The sequence below is a fragment of the Tursiops truncatus genome, chromosome 7, assembly GCF_011762595.2.
Source record: "Tursiops truncatus isolate mTurTru1 chromosome 7, mTurTru1.mat.Y, whole genome shotgun sequence".
Taxonomy (NCBI): Eukaryota; Metazoa; Chordata; class Mammalia; order Artiodactyla; family Delphinidae; genus Tursiops; species Tursiops truncatus.
This window is the reverse complement of record NC_047040.1, coordinates 28,118,208-28,144,020: the sequence shown is the minus strand read 5'-3', so window position 1 is coordinate 28,144,020 and position 25,813 is coordinate 28,118,208. Positions and strand designations below refer to the sequence as shown.

The following is a 25,813-nucleotide window of genomic DNA, read 5'->3' as shown; positions in this document are numbered from 1 at the left end:
TCTGGTGGGCTTCATTTTACGTTTGTCTATAAATGACTTTCATGGCAGTGAGAGATTGTAAAGAGAAACTGTCACTCATTGTTGATCAAAAGTTTGACTCAGGGCTTCCCTGGTGGCTCAGTGGTTGAGAGTCCGCCTGCTGATGCAGGAGACACGGGTTTGTGCCCCCGTCTGGGAAGATCCCATATGCCGTGGAATGGCTGGGCCCGTGAGCCATGGCTGCTGAGCCTGCGCGTCCGGAGCCTGTGCTCCGCAACGGGAGAGGCCACAACAGTGAGAGGTCCGCGTACCACAAAAAAAAAAAAAGTTTGACTCAAAAAGTTGGGCTACACAGTCAGATGGCTGACACGTTAAAAAGTATAAGTAACACTCGGAAGGAAATTGTTCCTACTGTGGCTGATCCACATTTAGGATAATTTAACGTGGCACTTGTAGAATGGACTGTAGCTGTTGCCAGGACAGCTATGTCCTTAAGAACATAAGTAAATAACTCCTCTGAAGTTATGGATGTACCTAATTAAGGAATTTTCCTTTCATTACAGCAAGATGGCAAATGTTAGGCTTGCAAAGTATGAGCACTGCGCCTGGACACAGGGATTATTCAGTGGCACATTGTATCTAGAGAGACAGACAGAGGCAACTGAGACCAACAGACATCAATTGTCCAAGACAGAGGTCATCTACAAGTATAATCACGTGCTGCTTGATTATACTTGCAGGACTACGGCAACCAAAGAAAGATCTTTAAAAAAACCTAATTCGAACACTAATTGGTTTAAAATTTTAAAGTATTCTACAAGCTGTTAGCTGAGGTGTTTTTTTCCCCCACAATGAATATTTAAATTGCTAAGTCAGTTTCGATTTGCATGTTATATTAACAGAGCTAGAGGTGCTATGTTTAAGTAAGAAATGAAGAGAAAAATCATGTCAGGTAATCACTGCTGACTGAAAATACAGGCAGCACACTGGTGGTCTCACGGATCTGTCTCGTTTTGACAATGTTTGGATGGAACAGACGCAGGGACACCCCTTCTTCCTGTCTCTGACCACTCTCCAACCTCCTTTCTAGTCGCGACCCCTGGGACCCTCGCCATCCTCTGTCTCCGGGACCGGCCAACACCATTTTTTGTGGTTAGCTCCTTACTGCCAACCAGATTCATCAGAATTATTCCAGCGAGGTAGAGGCCGTTGTCAACTGACTGGTCAGCCATCTGCGGGCCTCCTGCACCCACCTCTCTTTGGGCGTCTAGTTCCACTGCGACGCTGTGGCTCTGGAGGTGTGAGCCACTTCTGTGAATTGGCTCAGCAGAAGCACGAGGGCACTGACTGTCTCTTCAAGATGCAAAATCAGTGTGGCGGCCGCGCCCTCCTCCAGGACATGCAGAAGCCCTCCCAAGAGGAGTGGAGTGAAACCCTGGAGAAGACCCTGAACTCGGCCCTGTGGGATCTGCGGGCCCTGGGTTCTGCTTGCACAGACCTCCACCACTGTGACATCCGGAGAGCCACTTCCTAGATGAGAAGGTGAAACTCATCAAGGAGATGCACTGCACGTGACTAACCTCTGCAGGCAGGACTGGGTGAGCATCTCTTAGAAGGCTCGCCCTCCAACAGGACTAGGAGCCTCCAGAGCCCAGTGGACTTTGAAGGACCCCTCTGCATGCCCCTGGTGTCAGAATTTCTGCCCCCTGCAGCCACTAGGCAGTTATTTTAACCACCCTGGAGCCCTCTCCCGAGCTGTGGGCCAAATGGAAACAAAAACGGTTCTGCAGCAAAAGAAAAAAAGAAAAAAAAAAAGAAACTAAAGACTTTCTGCTCTTGCTAAACTCTATAATGTTTATTTGTTTAATTTCATGGAATGTTGTTATTAAGATTATAAATCGTATGAAATAAATGAATAAATACCAAGTAGACTCCAACTCAAGTTGAGAAGTGTCAAGATTTATTGGTCTTTCAGGTAAACAATGATTGAGAACCTAGAGTCAATATTTAGTCAAAATTTATCTTGAAAGGCAATAAATCTTGATTTTTGCTAAGGCAAGTAAGTAAATATGTGCACTGCTTGAGAGATTCTGACTGCTTTTCTATCTACTAAATAGCTACAGCGAGTTATAGTGATCTGTGACACGGATTTTCATTTCCAAAGAAATGTTTTGAATTGTTGAGTTACTTTTAATTTTTCCTATGATATGATGCTTCAATACCAGTATTTAGAGTAGTGTAAGATAAGTTTAATAAGAAATGTTATAAATTTCATATCTAGTATATTTAAATCAGTCTAAATTTAGTATTTTTTTCATACTTGTTTTCCTTAGAGTTTCTCATTAACTTCTATGCCTGTCTGTTCTTTTCCTAAGGACTTTCAAGAAAATGGTAAGAAATTTAAAATGGAAATAATACAGAAATAGGCAAATGGATAAACAAATACTAACATAGTGCTTACTATATGCCAGGTTCTGTTATAAGCACTTTACACACACACACACACACACACACACACACATTCATTTAATTCTCTTATCATTCTGTGAGGTAGGTATTATCCCCATTTTACAGATGAAGAAACTGAGACAGAGGGTGATACAGTAATTCTGTCCACGGTTGTACATCTAGTGAAAAAGGTAGGACCTAGATGAAACACCCAATACGGCACTTCGTGAGGAACAACAATGAACTCTATAGGTGAATTTCCACGTAGCTATCTCCATACGGAAGATATCACATAAATTGTCTCCTTGTGGATGACAATATGACAAGCACAGAAAATATGAATCAGTTATACAAAAGAACACAATTTAGCTCATCAATGCGTTCAGCCTTGGACCTCACATGCTTTAGCATCTCCTCTGAATATGAACGGTGAAGCGGGGGCAAGAATACAAATCTGTAAGGTGGCAAGTAGAAGACAGTAAGAGATGAGCAAAGGAGGAAGCAATCACTCTAACTGTAGAGATCGAGGAAGGCTGTATAGACATAGGGGCATTTGAGCTGGGCCTTGAAGAAAAAAAGAGATTTTGGAAAAGGAAGGCTCAAGTCAGAAAAATGGAAGCTCATTTGGAAAACATGGACCATTCTAGTTGTCTGAAGCTCACTGTAACTAGAGGGGTGTCAGGAAAAGAGCTTGGAATGGTAAACTGAACATAAGACTCCCGAATGCTCAGGGCAGAAGTCCTTACTAATCAATACGGGATGAGTATTAACGAGTAAGATACAGGAACAGCTAGAGTTGTTAGAAGCAGAACAGCAATCTGCGCTTTGGAAAGATTAATTGGCAAGAAAACACTGGGAGGGGAGAGAACCAGTCGATAAGTTACTGCCCTGGACTGAGCTTGGGTAGGCAGTGGGCTTGGGAGCAGGTAGGGGGAAAAAGAAGGCGATACTGGGAGATAAAGTGTAAATGATTTGGTAGGCGATTCATGGGGAGAGCATGGCAAGGGGATTGTCAAAGAGGCCCATGGCATTTTGAGCCTGCGACCGTTATATGAGAAATCTATCAGTCAGAAGGGGCGGGTGGTTTAAATGAGAAAATGCTGTTTGAAGCATTAAATTAAAAAAAAAATAGTTCAAAAAATTTGAACTAGCAGATCAACTGATGCCTAAAACTAAGCTGATTGAGAATAATTCCCGTTTATTGTACAAATCAATCTGAATTCAATCTTCTGTTACTTGTGACTGAAAGCATCTGATATATTATACTGAATGTTGGTTGGTGAGGGTTCTATTACTATAACCTAGTCCTTTTACTTAAACCTACCCATTAAGAGGCTGAGGTCTCATTACAAACCATTAGGTGGTACAAAATAATCAACATGCATTTCAGCAGAAGACACTTACTACTTTATAAAGAAGTGAGGAAGAGGAGACATAGTTGGTTGCCCTTGTTTCTTGATAGCACAGTGGTTCTCAACCAGGGGAGATGTTTTGTCCCAACCGGGGACATTTTTGGTTGCCACAAAAGGGTGAGTGGGGGTAGCTACTGGCATCTAATGGATGGAGGCCAGGGATGTTGCTAAACATTCCTCAATGCACAGGACAGCCTCCCACAACAAAGGATTATCTGGCCCCAAATGTCAATAGTGCCACTGTTGAGAAACCCTGCAACAGCACAAAGAGGGCAAGATAAAAGGTCCGTGTACTGACCCTACTTAGTCACTTTTCTCTGCAAGCAATGGATATACCATCTATTATGAGGAGGAAAAGCCCTTTCACCAGCTCTGCTTTCTTATCTAAAGAAAATGATTCATGCTGCTAGGTTAGTTTAGACAAAAGAGATGCCTCCAGAGAGAGGCCTTGTCCACACTGCACCACCATCTACTAGACTACCTGCGAGTAACATCTGCTCCAAGCCTGGGGCTCTTCTCTTCATAAATTAATCCTTCTGGTGAAATACTTGCTACCAATAACCCTTACTTGAAAAACAATGGCAGAAACAGAAGGGGCCAAACTCAGCTGATGATTTTAGACTTGCAGGCTGCCAGTGGTGGAATAATGCTCCTCGGTCACAGCTTACACACCACCCACTTCAGTTCTATCTCAAATGTGGAAGTACCAGGATTCCCCATCTGGCACCCCTGCAATCCTAGACAGAAAAGGGAGGTCAACCTCACCACCCTCAACATTAACAAAGCAAATGCTGGGCTGAGCAACTTGGAACTTACATGCTGAAAGCTTTGGGGGAAGACATCTTCATAAGTAAACTGTCTTACTGGAATGTTCCTCTGAACCATATTAGCGCCTGAGGCAAAAGGAAAAATCCATCATACTGATCCTACCTCTATTAACGATTTTTTATTTGTTCATCATGGATTTTTTTGTATTAATTTTGATTTTTAAATAATATTACATTAAAATAATATTTATCTTGGTTACTGAGGGTTTAGTTTTGTTTTTGTTTTTTTTTTTGGCATTTCCTTAAATTCTGGGCCCCAAACGAGCGCCTCACTCCCCTCACCTTAATCTCAGCCCTGCTCTGAACCCTTTTTCCTCACATAGGATCCATCGTGTGTCCCAATTATGTTCTTTCTACAGTGATTTCCCTTGGTATTTAACATTATATTAAACCACCACTAACTCTTTTCGTGATTCCCAAGTTGCATCTCTATTATGATTGCTTTGAAAGGTCAATAACCTCTGATTGGCTTGAAGTTCAGATTATCTTTTTGATTTACTTGAAAAGCACCTGCCTTTCCTTTCTGTTCTGGAACTTAGGTTTCCTTCCAGTGTGTATACAGAAGGCTTCACGTCCATCAGCCTCATCTGGCCTGTAGCTTCTGTCACACACACTGTCCCACCAGGGTCCCCTCTGACTTCTCTTCCACGTTACTCTCCATTCTCAATGCTTGTTTGTCTCTCCTTATTTTGTGAGAGTCTCATCTCTTTGAACTTTACAGTATCTTTAAAACACAACCTTTCCTCTTCTTTGCTGAAACCTCTCTGAAGAAACCCTGACAGCATCTCTTAGAGTAATTTCTACTTGAGCTATTTTAGTAATGACAACAATTTGATAAAATTAAAGTCATGAGAGTGGATCCGAATAGTACTAGGAATGGCCTCAAAGTAAAAAACAAAATCACTTTCATCAGCTTCCTTTAAGTCCGTGCTGAATTCCGGCATTTTCGCCCCACACCAAATCCTTTATGTTCTAGAAGATTTAGGCACTGCCTTGGTCTACTGTCTTTACCTACTCTTCCCCTTATGCCTTCTTTGGCCTGCTTTCCAGTCTCTCTAAAAACACAGGTTTGCAACCGCCACCAAGGCTGATCTTTTAACCATATGTTTCATACTTGAAGAAGACAGGCTGCTTGTGTCAGGATATTTAGAGCTGGTAGGCAAGACACAAAGAAACACCTACAACTCAGAAGCAACCACAGACAGCCATAAATGAGTGAGTGCGGCTGTGTGCCAATAAAACTGTTATTTATGGACACTGGAAAAAAAAAAAAAAAAAGCACACGACACCTTCAAGTAGGAAACGTGTGTTCCCTGGTCTTCGTGTTGCCATTTGAGCGGAACTTCCTAGAGTAATATTCCCAGCTTCTTTCCCCAGTGCTTATCCAGCGCTCCTCACAGATAAAAAAAAATGAGGTATCTGACCGGGGAGTTTAGAAGAAGGACCTTGGCACGTCAGCTGGCCTGCAGGGAGCAGTTTTTCTGTCTGCTATGGAGAGAGGACATGGTCTTAGGGACTCCAGTTGTGACCACATGAATAAGTCTATCTAATTTAAGGGTCCATTCTATAATATTACATGTGATCTATGAGCGATGCATGCGATATCTTGATCTCCATCCTCCTGACCTCTAGAAGCAGAATGAAGAAGCATGATTTATTAACCCTGTAAAGCCTCTATACGGATGACAGCTCAGACAGGCAGGATCCAACGATGGGAGCGGGAAGGAAAGAGGGAGGTAATCAGGAAACCAGAGCATGCCTATTGGTGGGTGAAGGTCATTAAGAAGAGGGTCGTACAGGACAGCTGGGCTCAAGGGGTAGCCAGGAAATCCCCCACATTATTGGACACCTTGTACTCAGTTAAAATTCTTCATCCTAACAGCAGATGAGAAATATCATTTTCCTAAAGGTTTCCCATTCATTTTTAGGTCACAACAAGACCTCTCTTCATCCAAGAGAGAACCTCCCCGCCATGTTTTCTGGGCATAAAATGCAGTGATATATAATATTTGGCACTTTGGGTGCAACTGACATTTTGTAACATTTGAATTGTACATAGTCAAGACAGTTTAATCGTCCCTCAAGTTATAGTGTCAAAGATGCTGACCTGCAAGGCTGTGAAAAGGCTAGCTTGAGGCTGTGTAATAAATCAGTAGCAGGGCTGTAAACAGAAGACTAGGCTCTTGTGCTCCTAATTTATTACTTATCCTACTGAGTCTGGATGCTTCCCAGCCACCAAATCATGTGTCTATTATTTTGTCTGGTCTCTAAAACTCTGGAGGTTGAGAAGAACAACTTTATTGGTAAAGGAAGAAAGAGACCAAGGCTTTCAAACTAAGTCTATCCTCTGTGTCAGAGGTACGGGCCTCGTGATTTAAGGGGGAAAGTGATTTTTAGCAAAGCTTTTGGTTCAGCCCCACATGATTTATTTACATTACTGGAAAAAATATGGACAAGACACAACCTTTGGCATACTAGTACAGACCTGGTTAGAATGATGATGACTATAGTTGATAATACTGTACTGTATACTTGAAAGTTGCTAAAAGAGTAGATGTTAAAAGTTCTCACCACCCCCCAAAAAAAAAGCAAGAAAAAAGTAACTGTGAGGTGACCTTTTTGTGGCAATCATTTCACTATATATACATGTATCAGATCATCGCATTGTACACCTTAACGTTACACAATGTTACTTGTGAATTACGTCTCAATAAAGCTGGATTTAAAAAAGAATGTGATTTTTCACTCTTTGGAAACTGATACAAGCCTACATGTCTTTGGTTTTGGAACCCTAGCTCCCATGTCTAGAAGTTGTGTATAGCATAAACTAGATTATTTTCAGTTAAAGGTAATATATAAAATTAATTTTGTTGATCATTTTTATTTATAGCTATTTAAAAAGGAAACACTCTACTTTAAACCAAGATATGAGAGTGGTACCTGGGTGAGAGAGCAGGAATCACAAAGTCATGGACGTGTCCATCACCCCACCACCCTGAGCTGGGGCTCTGGGAGGGCTGTAGCCAGGCTGGGCAGCCCAAGGCCAGCCAGTTTCTTATCGGCTTCTGAAGCTGATCAGTTCCAGAGGGATCCAGGAAGATACCACCAGAAATCTCCCCTCCCCTGGCAGATGCAGTCAGTGCTGGAAGGCACCCACCAGTAGCTCACCAGAAATGAGGGAACAGGGTCAGCAGGCCATACCTTCCTCACTCTTTGAAGGGCAACCACAATATCACATCCTCTTTTCATCCAAGTTCTGTTTTTGCTGTGGAAATGGCCCACTCAATATCCTGAGCTGTTGTATCATAAAAAACTATCTGGTCCTTCTTCCTAGTTCCTGGGAGGGAGCTTCTAAAACCCTTGGAATTTCCTCAGTGACACAGGTATCTTTATTATTCATGAGCCCCTTGGATCACAGTTGAGTTAATGCTAATGAAGTAAGTCCTGGTGGACCACGAAATAGCTTCAGGATGGGGGGTGGTCACCAGAATGATCAACCACAGGATTAGAGACTTGGGACTATGAGCCTGCCTGACCTCTGGGGGAGGGAATGGGAGCTAGAGATTGAGTTCAATTCCAAAGTCAATGATTCAATCAATTGTGCCAATATAATGAAACCCCAATAAAAACTAGACACTGAAGCTCTGTGGAACATCCTGGTTGATGAACACATTGGTGTGCTGAGGGGTAGATGCACCCTGATTCCACGGGGAGAGGGCATGGAAGTTCTGTGTTTGGAGCCCTCCCTGACCTTGCCCTCTGAGTCTCTTCATTTGGCTCTTCCTTATTTGTATCCTTTCTAACAAAGCTGTAATAATACAGTCATTCCTGAGTATCCATGGGGTGTTGGTTCCAGGATCCCCCTGTGGATAACAAAATCCACAGATGTTCAAGTCCCTTATATAAAAGGGTGTAGTATTTGCATATAACCTACACACTGCCTCCCATATACTTTAAATCATCTCTAGATTACTTACAATCTCTAATACAATGTAAATGTTATGCAAATAGTTGCTGATGCCCAACAAATTCAAGTTTTGCTTTCTGGAACTTTTCTGGAGGTATTAGATCAGCATGATAGCAGAGGGAACTAAAAAGGTCCTAAGTTAGTCTGAGGGGTTGGTTGGAGAGGTTGTTCTTGAGAAAGGAATATTTAAGTAGTGACCTGAAGAATGCGTTGGGGGTAGTGGTGAGGATGGCAATATTCCAGGGAGAGGCAACTGCACATGGAGAGGCTCTGAGGCAGGTGGGAAGGAAGTGGTACATTTGAGGAACAGAGTGAAGTCAGTGTGGCTGGAACTCAGTGTGGGAGAGAGTGACAAGAGGGCAAGAGTTGAAGGTTAGGAGGTGGGCAGGGGCCAAATCATGGGAGGGGGGTCATTGTAAAAATGCTGGTCTTCAGGTCAAAAGAAGCGGGAAGCCACTGCAAAATGGTAAAGAAAGGTCTACCAGGGTCAATCTGAATTTTAGTAAGATCATACTCGCTGTAGTTAAGGCAAGATTTATAAAAGGTTAGAATGGAAGCAGGAAGCCTGGTTAGGAGGCCACTGTAGTCATCTACGTGAACGATGACCAGGCTGGGAGCAAAGAAGGTGAGGGAGGTAAAAGCTGTTTTCAAAATTCAAATACTAAATATGCTTATCAAGTATAAAATAAAAACATATCATTAGGATGTCTTAAAAAAAGAAGCCAAAATGTGGGTCAAGGACTTGAGCTCATCACTTCCTTCATTTGTATACAGCACTGGGTAGAACCCTAAGAGAACATCATTGTAGTTTCCAGAATATAATGAGGATATGGAACCCTAGAGCTTATCAGCAGGTTGATACTAAATGGTTAAAATGTTGAATATATGTAGAAGAAACAGTTAAAGGAAATGAGCTTATATAACCTAGAGAAAACTGAAATATGACTTGATCCATTCACTAAGAACATTCTATGGGCTAGGCTGGTGGTTTCTCAAACTTTGTATGTGTGCAAATCAACTGGAAAGTTTGTGAAATCTCTAGGCCTGATCCTAGAGATACTGACTTCAACAGGTCTAGGGAAGAGTCCAACCAAGGCTCCCCACATCAAGCTCATGATTCACCATGCACATGGTGCTCCAATCACTAGTCTGAGAGGTGCTGGGGTCCTGCCCTCAAAAAAGTGAGACACAAGTCATAGGCCCATGGGTCCAAGACAGTGGAGGTGGGTGGAGTCAAGCAGGAGGAATGCTCAAATTTACCTGGGGAATTCAGGCGGGGTTTGGGAAGAGTGGTCAAGGAAGGCTTGGAAATAAGTCTTTGACGGTATAAAGGATTTTTCACACCTACAAGTCTTCAACAAAGCACAATACAAAACTGTACCCAAACACTGGCTGTCACCCCTGATCTCAGGGCACAATGCTTTGCAGGCCTGCTCCACTTTTCATCTGAAACATGTAAAGGAGTTTCATGTTGTTTTTTATTAATATAATTTAATTAAAACATTTTCTATATTAGCATATTTCAAGGTATAAAGTCTTGTCTACAGTCATATTTTCTTCTGCTAAAATGAACTTTTAGTTTACCCCCATGCCTCAGTTTCTGGGACTGTATGTGGCCCATGTATGTTGAATGAATGAATGAATGACTAGATGAAAATATTAACGCAAGAAATAAGGTGGTATTAGGATAGTACCAGATTTCCTTATCTAGAGATGTATTTTTAAAATGGCAAGTTTTTCACTTAAGTATGTTTCTGCTTTTAGGCAGTATAATAGATTTTAGAAAACCTCTCCAGTAACTCTTACTCTTAGGACTTCATGAAAAGCTTAGTTTTTCAAGGAACTTAGTTAGAAATTAAGAGAACCTACCCCAGTCTGTCCTAAAACCACACCAAGACCAATTTCCCTCCCAATGAAAGGTCAGTAAATAGAAACTTTTAACTCAACATAGAGTCCAATAGTATATTAACACTTACTTTAGAAGGTTAGCCGGAAATGAACACATGATGAGAACAATGTTAACCATAAAGGAAGCTACAAAAAGGGACAAGAACTTTCCAGACCAAAGTATAGCAACAAAGACTAGGAGAAATGAACAGCTTTAAAAAAAAAAAAAAAAAAAAAAAAAAGATAGCACAGCTATGGCCTATGAAGTTCAGGAAGGTCTATCAAAAGATCCCTATCTTCTGAAATTCAAAATGATTTTATTCTTCTGAAACATATCAAAGACCAACATGTGACTTCTGTGATGAGAATACCAGGAATAAATCAAAAAAGCAAATTTATATCCTATAAAATCAAACGGCCTACTTATATAAAGTGATCAAATCTCTCTGAATTTTAGGATGTGAAATAGTTCAAAACCCAAATTATATAACATTCTTCTTCTTCCATAGTCATGGTACTATTTCAGTGTATATTCACATTCTTCATATACATTTATTTTTATTTAAAATGAATTTCCTGGACCTAGAAACTTAGACTGCAAAAAAAGTAATTTATCCAATGACAAACATCAGAGTCAATAAAAAAAAAAAATTCCCATCTCCTGTCCTCTTAGTCAAGTGATATTTCTAATGTTTTAAATTCTCTTACCCACAGGGAAAAGGTATTACTTATTAAATGAGGTTTAAATAGAGGATCACATTAATCTAATTTCCCCTAATCTTCTATAGACATTCAAAGAATCACAGAATGAGAAATAAAAAAGGGACCATACAGAGCAAAACCATCCCCTCTAAAATATCCCAGACAAATGGAAGCGTTGGAGGGAAACTCAAAGACCTTCGTGTGCTATCGTTACTTATTTAATTGGCTTCCGATTTTCAAGTTCTGTGAGGACACACAGTGGGATTATCTTGTTCACTAAACATCAAGCATAGTACTTAGAACATAGTAGAACTTCAATAAATATTTGCAGAAGGGCTGAATTAATAAATCTCTTCATCCTGCAGAGGAGAACACGTAGCTCAGACAAGTTAGGCGACTGGCCTTGAGGTTCTTCTGGTCTCATTGGCCAGGGCTCTTGCCACTCTACTCATTTTCACCCATGGCCATCAAACCCTCTTCAATAAGGGAAAATCCATTCTACTCTGGGCATTTCTGTTACTTTGATCCAGTGGAATTACATAAAGTAAGCCTATTTTCTCTTCTAAATGGCAGCCTTCAAATAATGTGGAGACGACTTGTGTCCTCCCTATTCCAGGTTACATGGCATGGTTTTTAGTCCTTTCACTATCCTATCAGGTGTCAATAGATGTGGTTGGTTGTTCTTCCAGAGCAGCATCCATAACCGACATCTCCAGGTGGGGTCTGGCCACAGTGAGGATGTTTTCTCTTCTTTCTGGACCTGCTTTGTGAATGCATTTGGTGTAGGCACAACAGCACAAATGCTGGCTTCCCCATGGCTTCATCTGCATGCCCACATGAGCATGAGACCAGAAGAACCTACCTTCTATATTTGCCTTTAATTTTCTGAATATAAGTATAGTCCTATCTATTAATCCCTACTAAATTTCACCTTGCTTGGTCCATTCCTCTAGCTTGTTTCAGAATCTCCATTCTCTCATTCAACATATTAGCTGTCCAACCTAGTTTTGAGATAGCTGCAAATTTGGTAAGTATGCCTATGATATCTTTATCCAGGTAATTATTGTCCTATGTGGGCAAATAATAAAAATAGCTAATCCTTATATAGCACTTACCATGTGCCAGGCCCTGTTCCAAGCCCTTTTAACCCATTTCATTCTTACTACAAACTTCTGGGGTAGATGTGATTATTTTCTCACATCTGAGATTTTTAAATGGAGGTACAGAGAGGTTAAGTAATTTACCCAGAGTCACAGAGCTAGTGAGTAGCAGATCTAGAAACGTAGCCAGTCTGATTCCAGAGTCCTCGTTCTTAATTACTAAAGTGTGCTGCTTCTCATTGTTATCATGTACCTTTACTGACAACATTCTAGGCTGAAAGGAATCCATTAGTCAATAATCCTTGGGTAGAGCTGCCAATCATTCACCATTCACAAAATGACATAACTAAAGTCTCTGATAACCCAAGTTTCTCTGTCTTGAGGGTTTTGCCAAATGCCTTTCTGAACACTAAGCATGGATCTGACTTAACTGCCTAGTAATCCCTCATTTTTCCTTTGTGCATTTTCAACCAGACTAAAGAGTCCTGGGGGTCCAGGCCACATCTATGCTTGTCTTATGTCTCCCATCTCACCTACTACCTAATGAGCACATAAGAGAAATTCAAGTTTTATCTTTGACAGATGGTACTAAAAGCTGAGGCGATGTTCCCCTGAGATTAATTCTGCAGGAAGTAGGAGGATAAAGTTTAAAATGCGGGAGTGAGGAGAGACACCCTTTAGCACTTGAGCTTTCAAGTTCTCTACAACAGGGATTCTCTGACATGAACTCAAACATGGATGTATGGGTCTCCAAACCAGTGGCCATGATGCTTGACCGCTTTGTCTCTCAGTCCCATCCAACCCCCCATACCCTTTTTTTGGGGTAGTTATTCTAGATGTCTTTGAAGAGCACAGCCTGCACCTCACTCCCACTTAGATATCCTGAGGTGCCCGGTAGAGCATGTGTGTGGTGTACATGAAGGGTTTAATAAATGCTTGTTGAAATAAACCCTCCACTAAAACTCCACTTAAGGATTTTACTGTCAGCAACCCCTCCGTGGTCATATTCAAGGTTGGGGAAATAAAACTTAGCCCTCCAGCACGCACAAAAAACTAACTAACTAACTAACTAGAGATTACTTCTCTGGGAGATAACAGTCAAATACACTCAAAAACAAAATAACTTAGACAATACAAAATGAGAAGGCAACAATGGACTCAACAATTCTCATTTATCCAAGCTATTTATATGTTTTGAGGGGCATAGCTGAGTCTTCCTTAATTGTTTTTTTCTCCTCCAATTGGCTACTTGCCTATTCCTTAAGTCAAATAAATCTTCACTGTATTACTATCCCTAATAAGTGGGAGACAAATTTGAAAATAGTAGTAAAGATACCATGGAAAGTCAATGTCTTTTTATTTCTGTCTCTCATTGCCTTAGGAGATCTGGCATTTTGGCTACTAGAGGATACCCTAATTTTTCACACGGGAATCAAAACAGATTTTTGGCTATGCTAGAATTTGCTTTTTCAGGAGCCTAAGTTATAAGTTGTATAACTTTCCTTCTTGGCACTTGAAAGCCTACAGACCTTTCTTTACCTAGACTCACATGCACAACTAGTTCCCAAATTCAATTTCTCTTTTTCTTAAGAATGGCCATTCTGCATGATTTACTCTGAGGCCAATAAGTAAGTAACTATGCCCAACTCAGAAATATTGCTTACTTTCAGACTGGCGGCTATGTAATGAATAATTAACCACTCCATACTTTCTATCAGGGATGCTTATATTACCAGGGTAAAGGTATCCTTTATGTCTAAACGATGTCATAAAACAGGCCTTTGCCAGAAAGACACCCTCATTTATCACATGAAATGCCATGTGGTATTAACAAGGTCGATACTGTTTGTTTAATATATTTTGCTTTCATAGGGGCTTGAAATGATTTGTTTTTGCAGCTGTAACAGAGTTAAATTAGGGATTTAGCTTCAGCTTAGCTAGTTGGGCATATATAACCAGGGGCTATTAATTATCTGCCTAGAGGCCTTTGGTCCTCTTCCCACAATTTACAGCAATCTTGGGGTGCTGAGTTACACCACAAGCAGCCAGGTTCTATCCTAAAATAATCAATCTTGGCTTCTCAGGAACTGAGGGGAGATTAAATAATTCAAATTTTTATTTCTTATTCCACAACACCTCCAAAACACACACACATGTAAATGTTATTAGCGCACACCTTCTTAGTTGAAAGACTAGCTTCAGACATCCGTTCCCACAAATGAGAAACTAAAAAAACAAAAACAAGAACACTTTTCTGACCTTAAAGAACCAATAATCAGCCCTCTTACCCTTTTCTCTCTTCTCACACAGCTGCTCTGCCTTAAATGGACCAGGGGGAGAGGAGGAAATTTGCTCCAAAGATAAATTTGTCAAAAGCATGCACTACAATCCTCATTCCTCACTACCTGCTTGTGAATGTCGGCTGGGAGCAACTGCTGAAAAGCTTGGGGTGGAGGGGTGGAGGGGTGGCGGGAAGCAAGGGGAGAGAAGAAGGGGAGAAAAGGGGCGGGGCAAAGAAAAACGAGTGCAATGCAAGCAAAAAGGAAATCTCACACTCAGACACACACACACTCACACTCAGACACACACACACTCACACTCACTCACTCAAACACACAAAGAGAGGGAGAAAAGGCTCCCCCCACCTCAGGTCCTAACAACATACTTCTTTATCAGAGGTTCATTGTCAATCAATTAGCCGAGGCAGCAGGGGTCTGTGAGGTGGGGGGCACCCGTGGAAACAATGGGCAGTCCTGTTGTATTACTATTTAATCACTTCTGCTAAATAAATAGAGCAGCCCCAAGGTGCTGTCATGTCAAGGGAATTTATAACAAAAAAAACTTCATTTTTCATTGGTCATTCCTTTTCTCCCTTCAGGACAAGAGAGGGTTATTACTGTAGCCTTAAGTTCCATCTTTGTGTTTCTTGCCTTTGATTCCCACTCGGACCCTGCCACTTTCTGGCACTAATTTGTCAGGCTGAACAAAGAGAGGATTTGTACCTCCTGTAAGGTCTCAATTAGGAATGGCTTCTGCTGTATTATGTGCCATTCAGAGAGGACACAATGCCGGTAATTACAGGAATTTGCACTAAATGGCTGAAGAATTCACAGCAAAACTCCCCCCCCCCCCCTTGGGCTTACCCCTCCCAAGGGCTGGGGGGAAAAAAAGGAAAGCAAAATGCTCTGAATGCCAGAGAGATGTAATTACCAACAGCAGTCCCAAGAGGTTAAACAGCAGCCGAAGGAGTAAAACCATAAAAACTGACAGTGTGAGATGGTGGAGGGGATCCCCTCAGCCCACTGTTTTCTTGCTGTCTCTCGCGTTAACATTTTCAATTTCAGTTCAGAATCAGGAACACTGCCCCACAGTGGGCTGTCCGATTTCACCTTCAGATTACAAAGCAGTAAGACACTTCAAGACCGGAGCTTTGCATCTCTTGTAGCATCTATAAAAAAAAGGGCCTGGGCCCTTTTATCACAATACTCAATTGCTAGGTTTCTTGTTTGTTGGGAAATTAGAGGAAGAAATCTGTATGTATTAGTGCCAAGAAAACCATGCATCTATCGAGGGGAAACAGGTATGTACACATGTCTAATTCCAGAAGAAAACCGGGCTACTGCCTTATAATTGAATTTATACAGCATTTTGTGAACAACCTCATGTAGAACCACTTACAGGTACATACCCCATAAATATTTTAATAAGCTGCACAGTCGTTTGTCTTAGCATTAATATTTTAACACTATAGATGCCCCATTGCCGAACATAATTTTGAATCCCAACCAGTGACTTCATTAAAGAAGGATTCCTCATTTTCTGCTACAGATGTGTTTCTGTAAAGCTGTGCTAAAGCACCAGCAAATTAATTGTTCTTAAACACCACTTTCCTCACGTGCTCCTCTGCTCAGGAACGTTCTGGGACTTCAGGGTCAAACATGAAGTTCAACCTTATCAAACTGCCCTTTTTTCTGTAGGTCAAAAATGACTGTCTGCAATTTCACAGAGTTCCACACGGCACCACCTCTGACAGCTCTCTAATCTGACCTGTGGGCCTAACTTCCGCAGCCCAGCTCACAGTTGCCATTTGGCATTGGTGATGTGAACATCTGATTAGTGTCTGTTTTCCCCAGGGGACTGCAAGTTCCATGAAGGCAGGGACAGGGACCACGTTTGCTTTCTCACAGCACTGACTCGTCCAGGTGCACCTGAGTTTGGGGCATGTGGTCAGAAACTCAGCGCACAATAAATGGTAGAATGAATGGAAAAACGTGATTTTCAAAGGCATGTTCTCAGGAATAAGGAGCAGCAAATATAAAGGCCCTGGAGGCATGAATGACCAAGGTAGGTTCCGGAACAGCAAGAAGACCACTGTAGCTGGGTTTCCTAATACAGGGCAGCCATGGATCTGGAGAGGAAGCCATGGAACAAACCACACATAATCAAATACAACTATAAAAAGTTCAAGCACATGTTAAGAAATACACAGTTATGCACAAGCATGTATTTTTAAAACCGTAACCTCAGGCATTTGGGGATGGTCAGAGTCCATTTTCTCTGCAAGGGCTCTTTAAGTTTCAAAAAAGGATATAGAAAATTCTTCACCTACAGAAAGAATTTAGCGAAGTGAGGCCAACTGCACTATTTTGTAGATTTAAAAGCCAACATTTGTGGCTCCCCCAAATAGCATCTGAATGACATCATGATAAAGAGCTGCTCAGTGCAATCTTCCACTTTTAAAGTTTATTCATCAAAAATATTTAAAGGGGGAGGGACTAAGTGGACATAAATAGTTGTAGTCTAAAGAGGCTCACTTAAACCATGAAATACTGTGAATTAGCTTCTCCCTAAAATGATAAAGCCAAGATTCAACTAAAAACGATTTACTGGACTTTTTGACAGTTTGGGAGGTAAACACGCTATACAACCAGATTTTTCACTGAATGTGTGTTTTTATGAGGATGAAAAGTTAGGGGACACAAGTACTAAATGAATAAACAGCTGGTTTAGATTAACTGTGTTTGTGAGAAACATAAATCAATTTTTAAAGTTCCATCTGCTATAATAATCTTTGATATAATAAACAGCCTCCCAGATAATTTAGAAAACATTCAGAGGTTTGCTTACCAAGTTTTGATATTTTTCTTTTGAGACTCTGCCCCCTACAGGAGATGAAGTATTCCTACCTGAGGTAGGAAACCGGTACTGCAGGCACGCTTACCCATAACCCACGTGTACCACAAAGCAACGGAGCGTAGCAGTTTCTGATGGAAGAGGAGGCACTGAAGTGAAATTAAAAATTTCTACTTGAGAGTCAGCCGCACTGTACAAATTAGGACTGACTTCTCCCCATGCCAAATGAGAAACCTACCTGTGCCCCATTAGAACCCCAAATCAAAGCATGAAGGTAAAAGCTGGGCAGCAAAGGAGTTTTAGACTACATTACCCCTGTCTCCTGGGTTCCCTATTACCACCCATCCCCACCCTATTCTCCAGCCAGCTATTCAGTGAGCACCTGATTCACACAGCAAAGGGCAGCATCCTAAAACACGGACCCTAAAGCAGCTGCCCCAAGTTCTATCCCAGCCCATCATGTGATCGTTTTCCTACTCTTTTCCCCTTAGCTTCCTTCTCCCTGTCTCTCCTACTCAACTTTCTATGCCTTTTTCCTGTTTTAATTTCTCCATCTGCTAGATGTGGTAGACCTGCTGAATGGTACCCTCTACCTGCATCTCTCCTTCCTCTAAGTGTCAGAAATGCTACTCAGGTGGTACAGAATGTGGGCAGGGCACACTCCATCAGGAAGCAAACTTAGGAGAGGAAGGTGAAGTAGGAGCCAACAAAGGGACCATCTTTTCTAACACCTGAGGCTTTTCTTGTCTCTTTTACTAGAAAGTTTCCCGGTTCATACTCTGGTCTCTACCTTGAAAATTAAGCTGAGCTGTTCTCCCTGATTCCAATAACAAAGCAGATTTGTTGCCCCTCTCAGCAGTCTAAAGCCACAGGAGTGTACCATAATTCCAGCATGTCCACAGAGTAAGCACTTATAAATTATTGTTCAATGGCGGAACTTTGAAATATAATACATGCACTAGTAAAATAAGACACTGAAATGTCAATAATTTCTAAAAACTGTGCTAAAGCCAGCATCTCCTTAGTTCAAAAGTAGCTGGCTGACTTAACACAAGGTCACTCATGCCTGCACACATACGGTCCTCACCTAGTACAGCTTCTTTATCGGCTCGGGGTTGCTGGTCTCTCCCATCCCACCCTGCAAGTGTCTGCTTCCCAGTTACTGAGGCCCTCCAGACAGAGCAGGGATGACTTACTTAATCTCCCCTTTGGGTAAATTATTTTTCAGTAGTAAAGGCGATCATCATAACTAACTTAAATTCAAAGCTTCACTGTGACCACTATTTGGCTTTTCAATGCAGGAACAAGCACGAAATTGAAAATTTAGTCTTGACTGGTGGTGACTTCCCTGTTCATTTCTAAACAACATACTTAAATCTGATACACTTGAATTGAAATTTTCCAAATCAGGCTTCCAATTAAAGCTACCTTCATGGTAAATTTCTTATGACAAATTGTGGGGTTTACTGAAATAACTTGATTTCATTTACAGGAGATATATAGACTTGGTTTAGTGCGGGTTGTTCTCTTTCTGGTTTACTGTCTGGGGGAAGGTGAGAGGAAGGGTGAGTAGGGGAGAGAAGCAGTTACAGGGTTTTAAGAACTAACAGATGACTGCCTTGGCCTCCACCTTGTATCTCACCCTCCACAGCAGTTCCAGTAGCCCCAGGCTTCCCCAGGATGAGGCACCGGCCCATCGTGACTCAGAGGTCATCTGCTGAATCATCTTAGCCCTGCTCTTAGCCACCTCCAGGTTTTCTGTCAAGGCTGACTTTCTGGATCCTACCTTAACAGGGTTTGACAAGGTCATGATCAATGACAGTTACTGACTACAGACATCTTCCTCGCCTAAGGAGTGCTAGTGGTCAGCTTTGGGCTTGAATGTCTCTTAGGAGACAATCTGTGACATCCACATTCCCAGCGACCTTTATTTAAGAAGGCTGAGGAAATGTCATCACAGCAGACTCAGGAAGCCTAAATTCTAGCCTGGTATGCTTCAGCCAAGTCATTCTGATTCAGTGGGTAGATCAGAGCTGCTTCTACTTACTTCACCAGCATGGCATGAAGACGGACAGATGGTTTAATATAGCAAACTCCTTAAAGGAGACATGCCTTTTCAACAAGAGGTAGCTAGGACTGGTCTCTTAAGGGGATTTTTAAAGTGAATTCCAATTGTGGGATTCAGGATTATTCTTTAATGAGCTTTAGGCTGAAAATATGTTTCATACCTGCACATTTGAAACTCTGAGCAGTGAGTCCTCGTTCCAAAGACAAAGTCGTCAGGATGCTGAGGAAGCTGGTGGTCACAGACTGGCGTTTGTTCTTCCTGAGTTCATGCCCACCCATCTGATCCTTGGGTTTGGTCCTCAGCGTGACCTGCAGGTTTTGTTCTGAACTCCTTGCCGCATTGGCAGCCGTTTTCAGAGCCTCCATCCACTCCTGGGCCCTCTGCCGGGTCTCAGCACGGAGGCGGAGGACATCTTGGGGGAAAATGACTTGAAAGCAAGAGTCACAGTCATCCAGGTTGTCCATCTGGACGGCCAGACACACATCCACATTGTAGCTCAGCAGGGGATCCTCGTCCAGCTTGCCAGGCTGAAAAGCCATCAGGTAGGCCGGGCTCAGGACAAACGTAAATGCCTTCCAGTTGTTTTGGATGGTCAGCCTGTACAGCGTCCCCGATTTGAGGATGTTTTGGTACTCTTTGGGGCTATCCAAGACAGGGGATGGCACGAGCAGCTCACTGGATTTCTTCTGCAAACAACGATTCTGTGGACAGTCGGCATGATGACCGAGCCCCGGTGAGTCAGCCAGCTCCTCTGGCCGTCCCATGTAAGCAGGCGCGGCAGCGTGCACACCTTCCCAAAGCTTCTGCCCCCAGTCCAAAGCCTCCCATGGCGACTCTGCCTTTAGCTGCAGCTGAGTGTTGTCATACAGAACAGTATCCACCAGCCTGGCCTCGAGGTTGCCCAGAACAGATATGCTCTGGAAGTGTGACAGCTGATACGTTCCACAGAGGTTCTGATTCCCACTGCTGTCGAGGCTGTAGAAGTATAAGCTGTAGGGGGAGAGTTCGGCGTAACAGCTTTGCCAGTAACTGTCATGGTCCTTCCGAATCTCCAGGTAACCCTTTTTCAGAATGTTTGGGAATGCCTCCTTGTGTTCTAGAAAGAAAGGAAAAAAAAATAAAAGGAAGCAACATATTAATCCATTAATATGAATGAACAAATGAGATGAAAAGGCAGGTGCCAGAAACCAAACGGATCAGGGGTTGACATCCTTCTGCCTCAAGAGTAAGTACTGGGGAGTGGGGTGTTGGGGTTTCATGGTCAATGTGACATGCAGAAGTCCGTTCGGAAAACAGAAACACCGAATGACTGGGACTCTGCCATGTGGGCCCATGAAACAACTGTGCTTTGCCAGGATTTCTTGTTTTCTAGATGACGTTCTACAGAGTACCAAATACGAGAGAGAGAATGTTCCTCCTGCCACCTGACCTAACTCCCTGCTAATACTCATCTTTCTTTAGGTAGGTAAAGCCAGGAAGGGCCAGTGGAAAGACCAGAGCATGAAGTGCACTGCACTTCTCATAAACTCCTGTTTCTCAGATGCCCCCATCAGTCTTCAAGGCCAGGCCATGAGCCTTCTGGCTCATAACCAGTTCTCCAGCCACGCCTCAACTACTCACTTCTTAGATCTCTGCTTGGATAGCAGTTCCTCTCACCTCTGAGCCTGCTTACGCTGTTCCCTCCGCTTGCAATGCCCCTTTCTCACCACTTCTACCAGCTATGACACACTTACTCTTCACTCAGCCATCCTCTCTTCCAGAAAGGGAGTTTGTCCCGACTCTCCCAACCCCACTCCCTCGCCTGCACAGACACATCCCTCGGTCAGTATCAGGGATCCCTACTATTTTATTCCTCTCTAATGGGCTCTTATCAGTCTGTATTATAAAACAGTTTATAATTTTTAAATTATAAAAATAATTTATAATTTTTAAAGAAGTGCGTCTTCGCCACTGGTCTGTAAGCTCCACTGAGGACAGGGGCAAGGCCTGTCCTGTCATCCTTATATCACAGCACATAGTGTAATGCCTGGTACACAGTAGGTACTTAGTAAGTACTTGTTGAATTAGAGTAGAAATAAAGCTTCTACTATTATGTCCAGCATATAATAGGTATAATTCCCTTCCCTTCTCTTCCCCTGTGTTTCACAAGTTCATCTGGTCATGCCATCTTTAATCAATGACTAGCTGCAACAGATACAAATTTCATACTTTAATAAAAGGGGACTGTCACTTGGGAGATGTCCTGATACTTTCAACAGGCATGAAAATGAGGGAGCTCTCCTCCCTAGTACAGCTTTTCGTTTCTGAGATGTTTCTCAATCTTTTTGCTGACACACGTCGGAGACAGTCATACACTAATTGAGTCACTCCCTGAAGAAGAGAAATCACATTCCCAAAGGGTATGATTTCTGATCTTGGCTGGAGAAAAAAAAAAAAAAAAGAGTAACACAGATCTAGATCTTCAAATAGCAAAAACCAAAAGAGAAAATGAGAGAAATGCAGCAGAGAAAAGCCAGTTTTACCTGCTTTACATCTCTGCTCCTGACATTCATCAGTATTTCTGTGGTAATTCAAAAGCCATTAATTTCTTGCAACCCACACTAATCCCTTTGCAGAGAGAGATAATGGATGCCTATTCTCCGTTTTCTTTTCTGATAATGCAGTAAGAGAGGCAGTGCTGTTAGAGACACTGATGCCACCTCTCCGCCTCTCATTTCCATCAGGTGCCGATGACAGTTCAACCTTTTCCATAATAAGACCCATAACCTCGCATCCCTCCATCCCCATCCCTCCTGTGACCTAACAGCTCAGGCATGTATCCCCGAATAAAATAAAAACCATCTCTCTTGCTTTTAGCTAGGAATTTTCCTCTCCTTTTCTTTCCTCCCTGAGAGCTTTTTACAACAGCTTCCACGAATTAGAAATTCTAACTATAATTGGACCCAAGCCAGAAGCAAACCTCACTCCTTTCTGACTGTCTAAGCTAGGGTGTCAGATGCCAGCTTGGGTGGATTGAATAGAAGTCTAACAGGGAGTCTCAAAAGTTCCCCCACCTTCTTGCTGCAAAATAAGGTAAAGAATGCACTGTGTTTCAATATCTTCTCTCCACCTCGGCTCAGCCCTCTCTAAATAGGTATGTTAAATTGAGATAGAAAAGAGGGGTGTTAATCATAGGAAATGGCCCATCCTTATAGGCTGCAGTTTGTAGTGTAATTTCTTGGAAAAGAAGAGAACAGATGTGATCAGAAAACTATTCTCAGCATGTATTCCTTTCTGGAGGGCCTGTTTATTTCAAACCTTATTAATATGTTGTGTGTGAAGTATTAATTATCTGACTGTAGAGGGCTGGAGAACTACCATTTCTCTTTAATCTCTAGCTGCTACTTTCTACTGAATCTGAAGTTTATTTTGAATATTTTTGCTATTGACAAATCAGAAGTTATATACTTAAATCTAAGCTTTCGTTAATTTACTATAGTTCAACTTTTGTTTCCCCGGACCATATCATTTCATCACATACATTCTTCTAAAGTGTTCCATTTCACGAATGAACAATATGACCTCTGTCTTAATTAATATCATAAATGGTTCAGGTAGAACAGCTGACAAAGATTATCGCCGTTTCCCCAATGAAAATAGAGAAAGGTGATCAAAATGAATCACTGTGTCTGTAAATTTCATACTGAAACCATAAGAGAGTAAGTCCCTTGTGAAAAACAGCAAGAAGCAAAAACAAAAACATAAACAAAAAGAACTTGAGAACTCTTTGCTTCCCCACTGCTTTCCACTGTGGCTAGTTACAAAGACCTGGGTCAGTTCCTCCTCAACAAAGACCCCTTTTCCTTCTCCCCCTGGTCCCACAGTACCCAGCGCAGTGGCTTAAGGACAAAAATTGCTACTGATTGACGAGGAAGAGGGGATTTTTCCCCCTCATGAACCTCATTCATTTCTGTACTGCCAACCCACTGAAGAGTTCCTCTTTTGCCATTATTTCCTCTTTCTGTTCTCAAAAAAGTTCCCATTCTCAGGCCACCATCTTAATCAAGATCTTAAATGGGCTCCCATTTCAAGCCCTCCCCCCGCACCCCACCATGTCACACTCAGTTACCGGGGTAACCTTTCTGGATCACTCATAACCTTTCCCATGCCCTCCCCATCAGCCCAAAACCCTGCACAAGTTTCCTGGTGCTACACAATAAAGTCCAAACTCCTTAGACCAGCCTTAACACATTTTCTCATGGAAAATTTCAAACACAGTTAAAGGCATGGAGAAGAGTAAAATGGACACCTGTGGGCTCACCCCTTAGCTTAAAAGTCATCAGGTTTCCGCTATTCTTGTTTCCTCTTTCCCACTCCTCTCCAACTCTTGCTTTTTATTGTTTTTTGTTTGTTTGTTTGTTTTTGCTGGAATACTTGAAAGCAAATTGCAGACATTTTATCATTTCTACTGTAAATATTTCAGGCTGTACTTCTAACAGATAAGAATATATATATATATATATATATATATATATATATATATATACACCAGTTTCACACCCAAAACATGAATAATTCCTTATCCAATACCCAGTCTGTATCTCATTTCCCCAGATTCTCTCAAAAAATTTCTTTATACAGATGGTTTGCTCGATTTAGGTCCACACCTTGATTTGGCTGGTAGGTCTTTTAAGCCTCTTTAAACCTATAACAGTTCCCTCTTTCTCCTTTTTTTCTCATGCCATTTATTTATTGAAGAAATTCATTCCTTTGTCCTGTAGAATTTCTCACATTCTGGATTTGGCTGAGTGTATCCTCACGGTATCAGTCAAATGCTCCTGTTTCCCAGGTTTTCCATCAACTGCTATTTACTTATTTTATTATTATTTTTTAAAATATTTACCTATTTATTTGGTTGACCGAGTCTTAGTAGCGGCAGGCAGGCTCCTTAGTTGCAGCTCGCCAGCTTGTCAGCTGCGGCATGTATGTGGGATCTAGTCCTCTGACCAGGGGTAAAACCCAGGCCCCCTGCATTGGGAGCAGAGTCAACCACTGTGCCACCAGGGAAGTCCCTCATCTGCTATTTAGATCTCAAGATCCAGTTAGGTTTTTTGGGGTTTTTTTTTCGTGCAAGAATATGTTACAGGTGGTTGTCCTACTTGCAGGGATATGGAGATTGATTAGGAGGCTCAGATGAGGTTAGCCTGACCCCTCCGTTTTGAGTTTCCCCAGGGACCTTTCACACTGCAGCCACTCTCTTCCATTCCCCACACTCCAGCCAGGGGACTTGCTGTGGCTTCCATTACTGGCCCCTCCCGACCTTCAGGCATTTTCTCTCACTGTTCTCCCTGCCTAGATTTCCCTGCATCTCTGCTTGTCCATGTTTTCATCCTACGTGAGAGCTAGTATAAAATCTCACCTTTTCCTGAAGCCTTTCTTTGTCCCCTCCAGTTGAACACAGCTGTCCTCCTCTGAAGCCCCATGGCTCTATGGCTACACCACCCTGATGACTCATATTTCAGATACTATTTCACACTCATCAAATATGTACTAAGTTATATAATAAAAGTATTCCAAGAAAATCAATAAGAAATGATTTTAAAAAGTTTCTGCCTCCACATCCCGGCACCCACAATCCTTCTGCCCAGACTGTAGAGAGTTTAATAGGAAGCCTTTAGACAGTATACATATGTAATAATAATATTATAAATAATAATTGGGCCTGTTCACATATATTAGCATATGTAATTAAAATGTGCTTCTATTTGGGTTACTTTATGCAATTCTGTTTTTTTAAAAACCAGCATGTCCCAGATCACAATAAATGAAACATTTAGGTAAACGTTTAATTTACCAAGAAAGTCTGAACTGCCCGAGTCAACACCATGAATGATGTCATAAGAATAGGACTTCAAAGATCAGACAATAGTTCAAAATGAAAGATAAAGAGCAACGTTTTAACATTTTCAAAGAACTCAAAAGCCTATGTGGTGTCAGTATTCCAAATCAAAATTATCTAGGCAAATTTAAAGGAAACATTTAAGTTCTTACAACAAGATGAATAAATGTGAAAGGAAGCCAAAGTAGAGAGTGAATGGAGTACCACGATGCTACAGAATCACATTCTGTCCTAGACAAGCCCAAAAGGACTGCCCCTCAAAGTTCAACAGATTTATTACATTTCCTTTGCCCTTCATCATCTTTCTTTTCAGTTTCTCTACAGGTTATCTAGGCTATTGTTAGCTAAAAAGATAGATGATTTTAAGATCTGAAAGCCTAGGAAACAGGATTTACAACTACACATGGGCTCA

General features: G+C 41.8%; 1 protein-coding gene across 11 annotated transcripts in view; it reads right to left on the bottom strand.

Moving 5' to 3' along the window:
- The window catches only part of PLEKHM3 (pleckstrin homology domain containing M3), a 217,240-nt gene that overhangs the window by 153,009 nt on the left and 38,418 nt on the right, over nt 1-25,813 (bottom strand). For all 11 annotated transcript variants that reach the window (XM_073807339.1, XM_073807337.1, XM_073807338.1 and 8 more), the window contains exon 3: nt 19,684-20,619. In XM_073807339.1, coding sequence (XP_073663440.1) covers nt 19,684-20,619 — 936 coding nt within the window. The remainder of the gene's footprint in view (nt 1-19,683; nt 20,620-25,813) is intronic.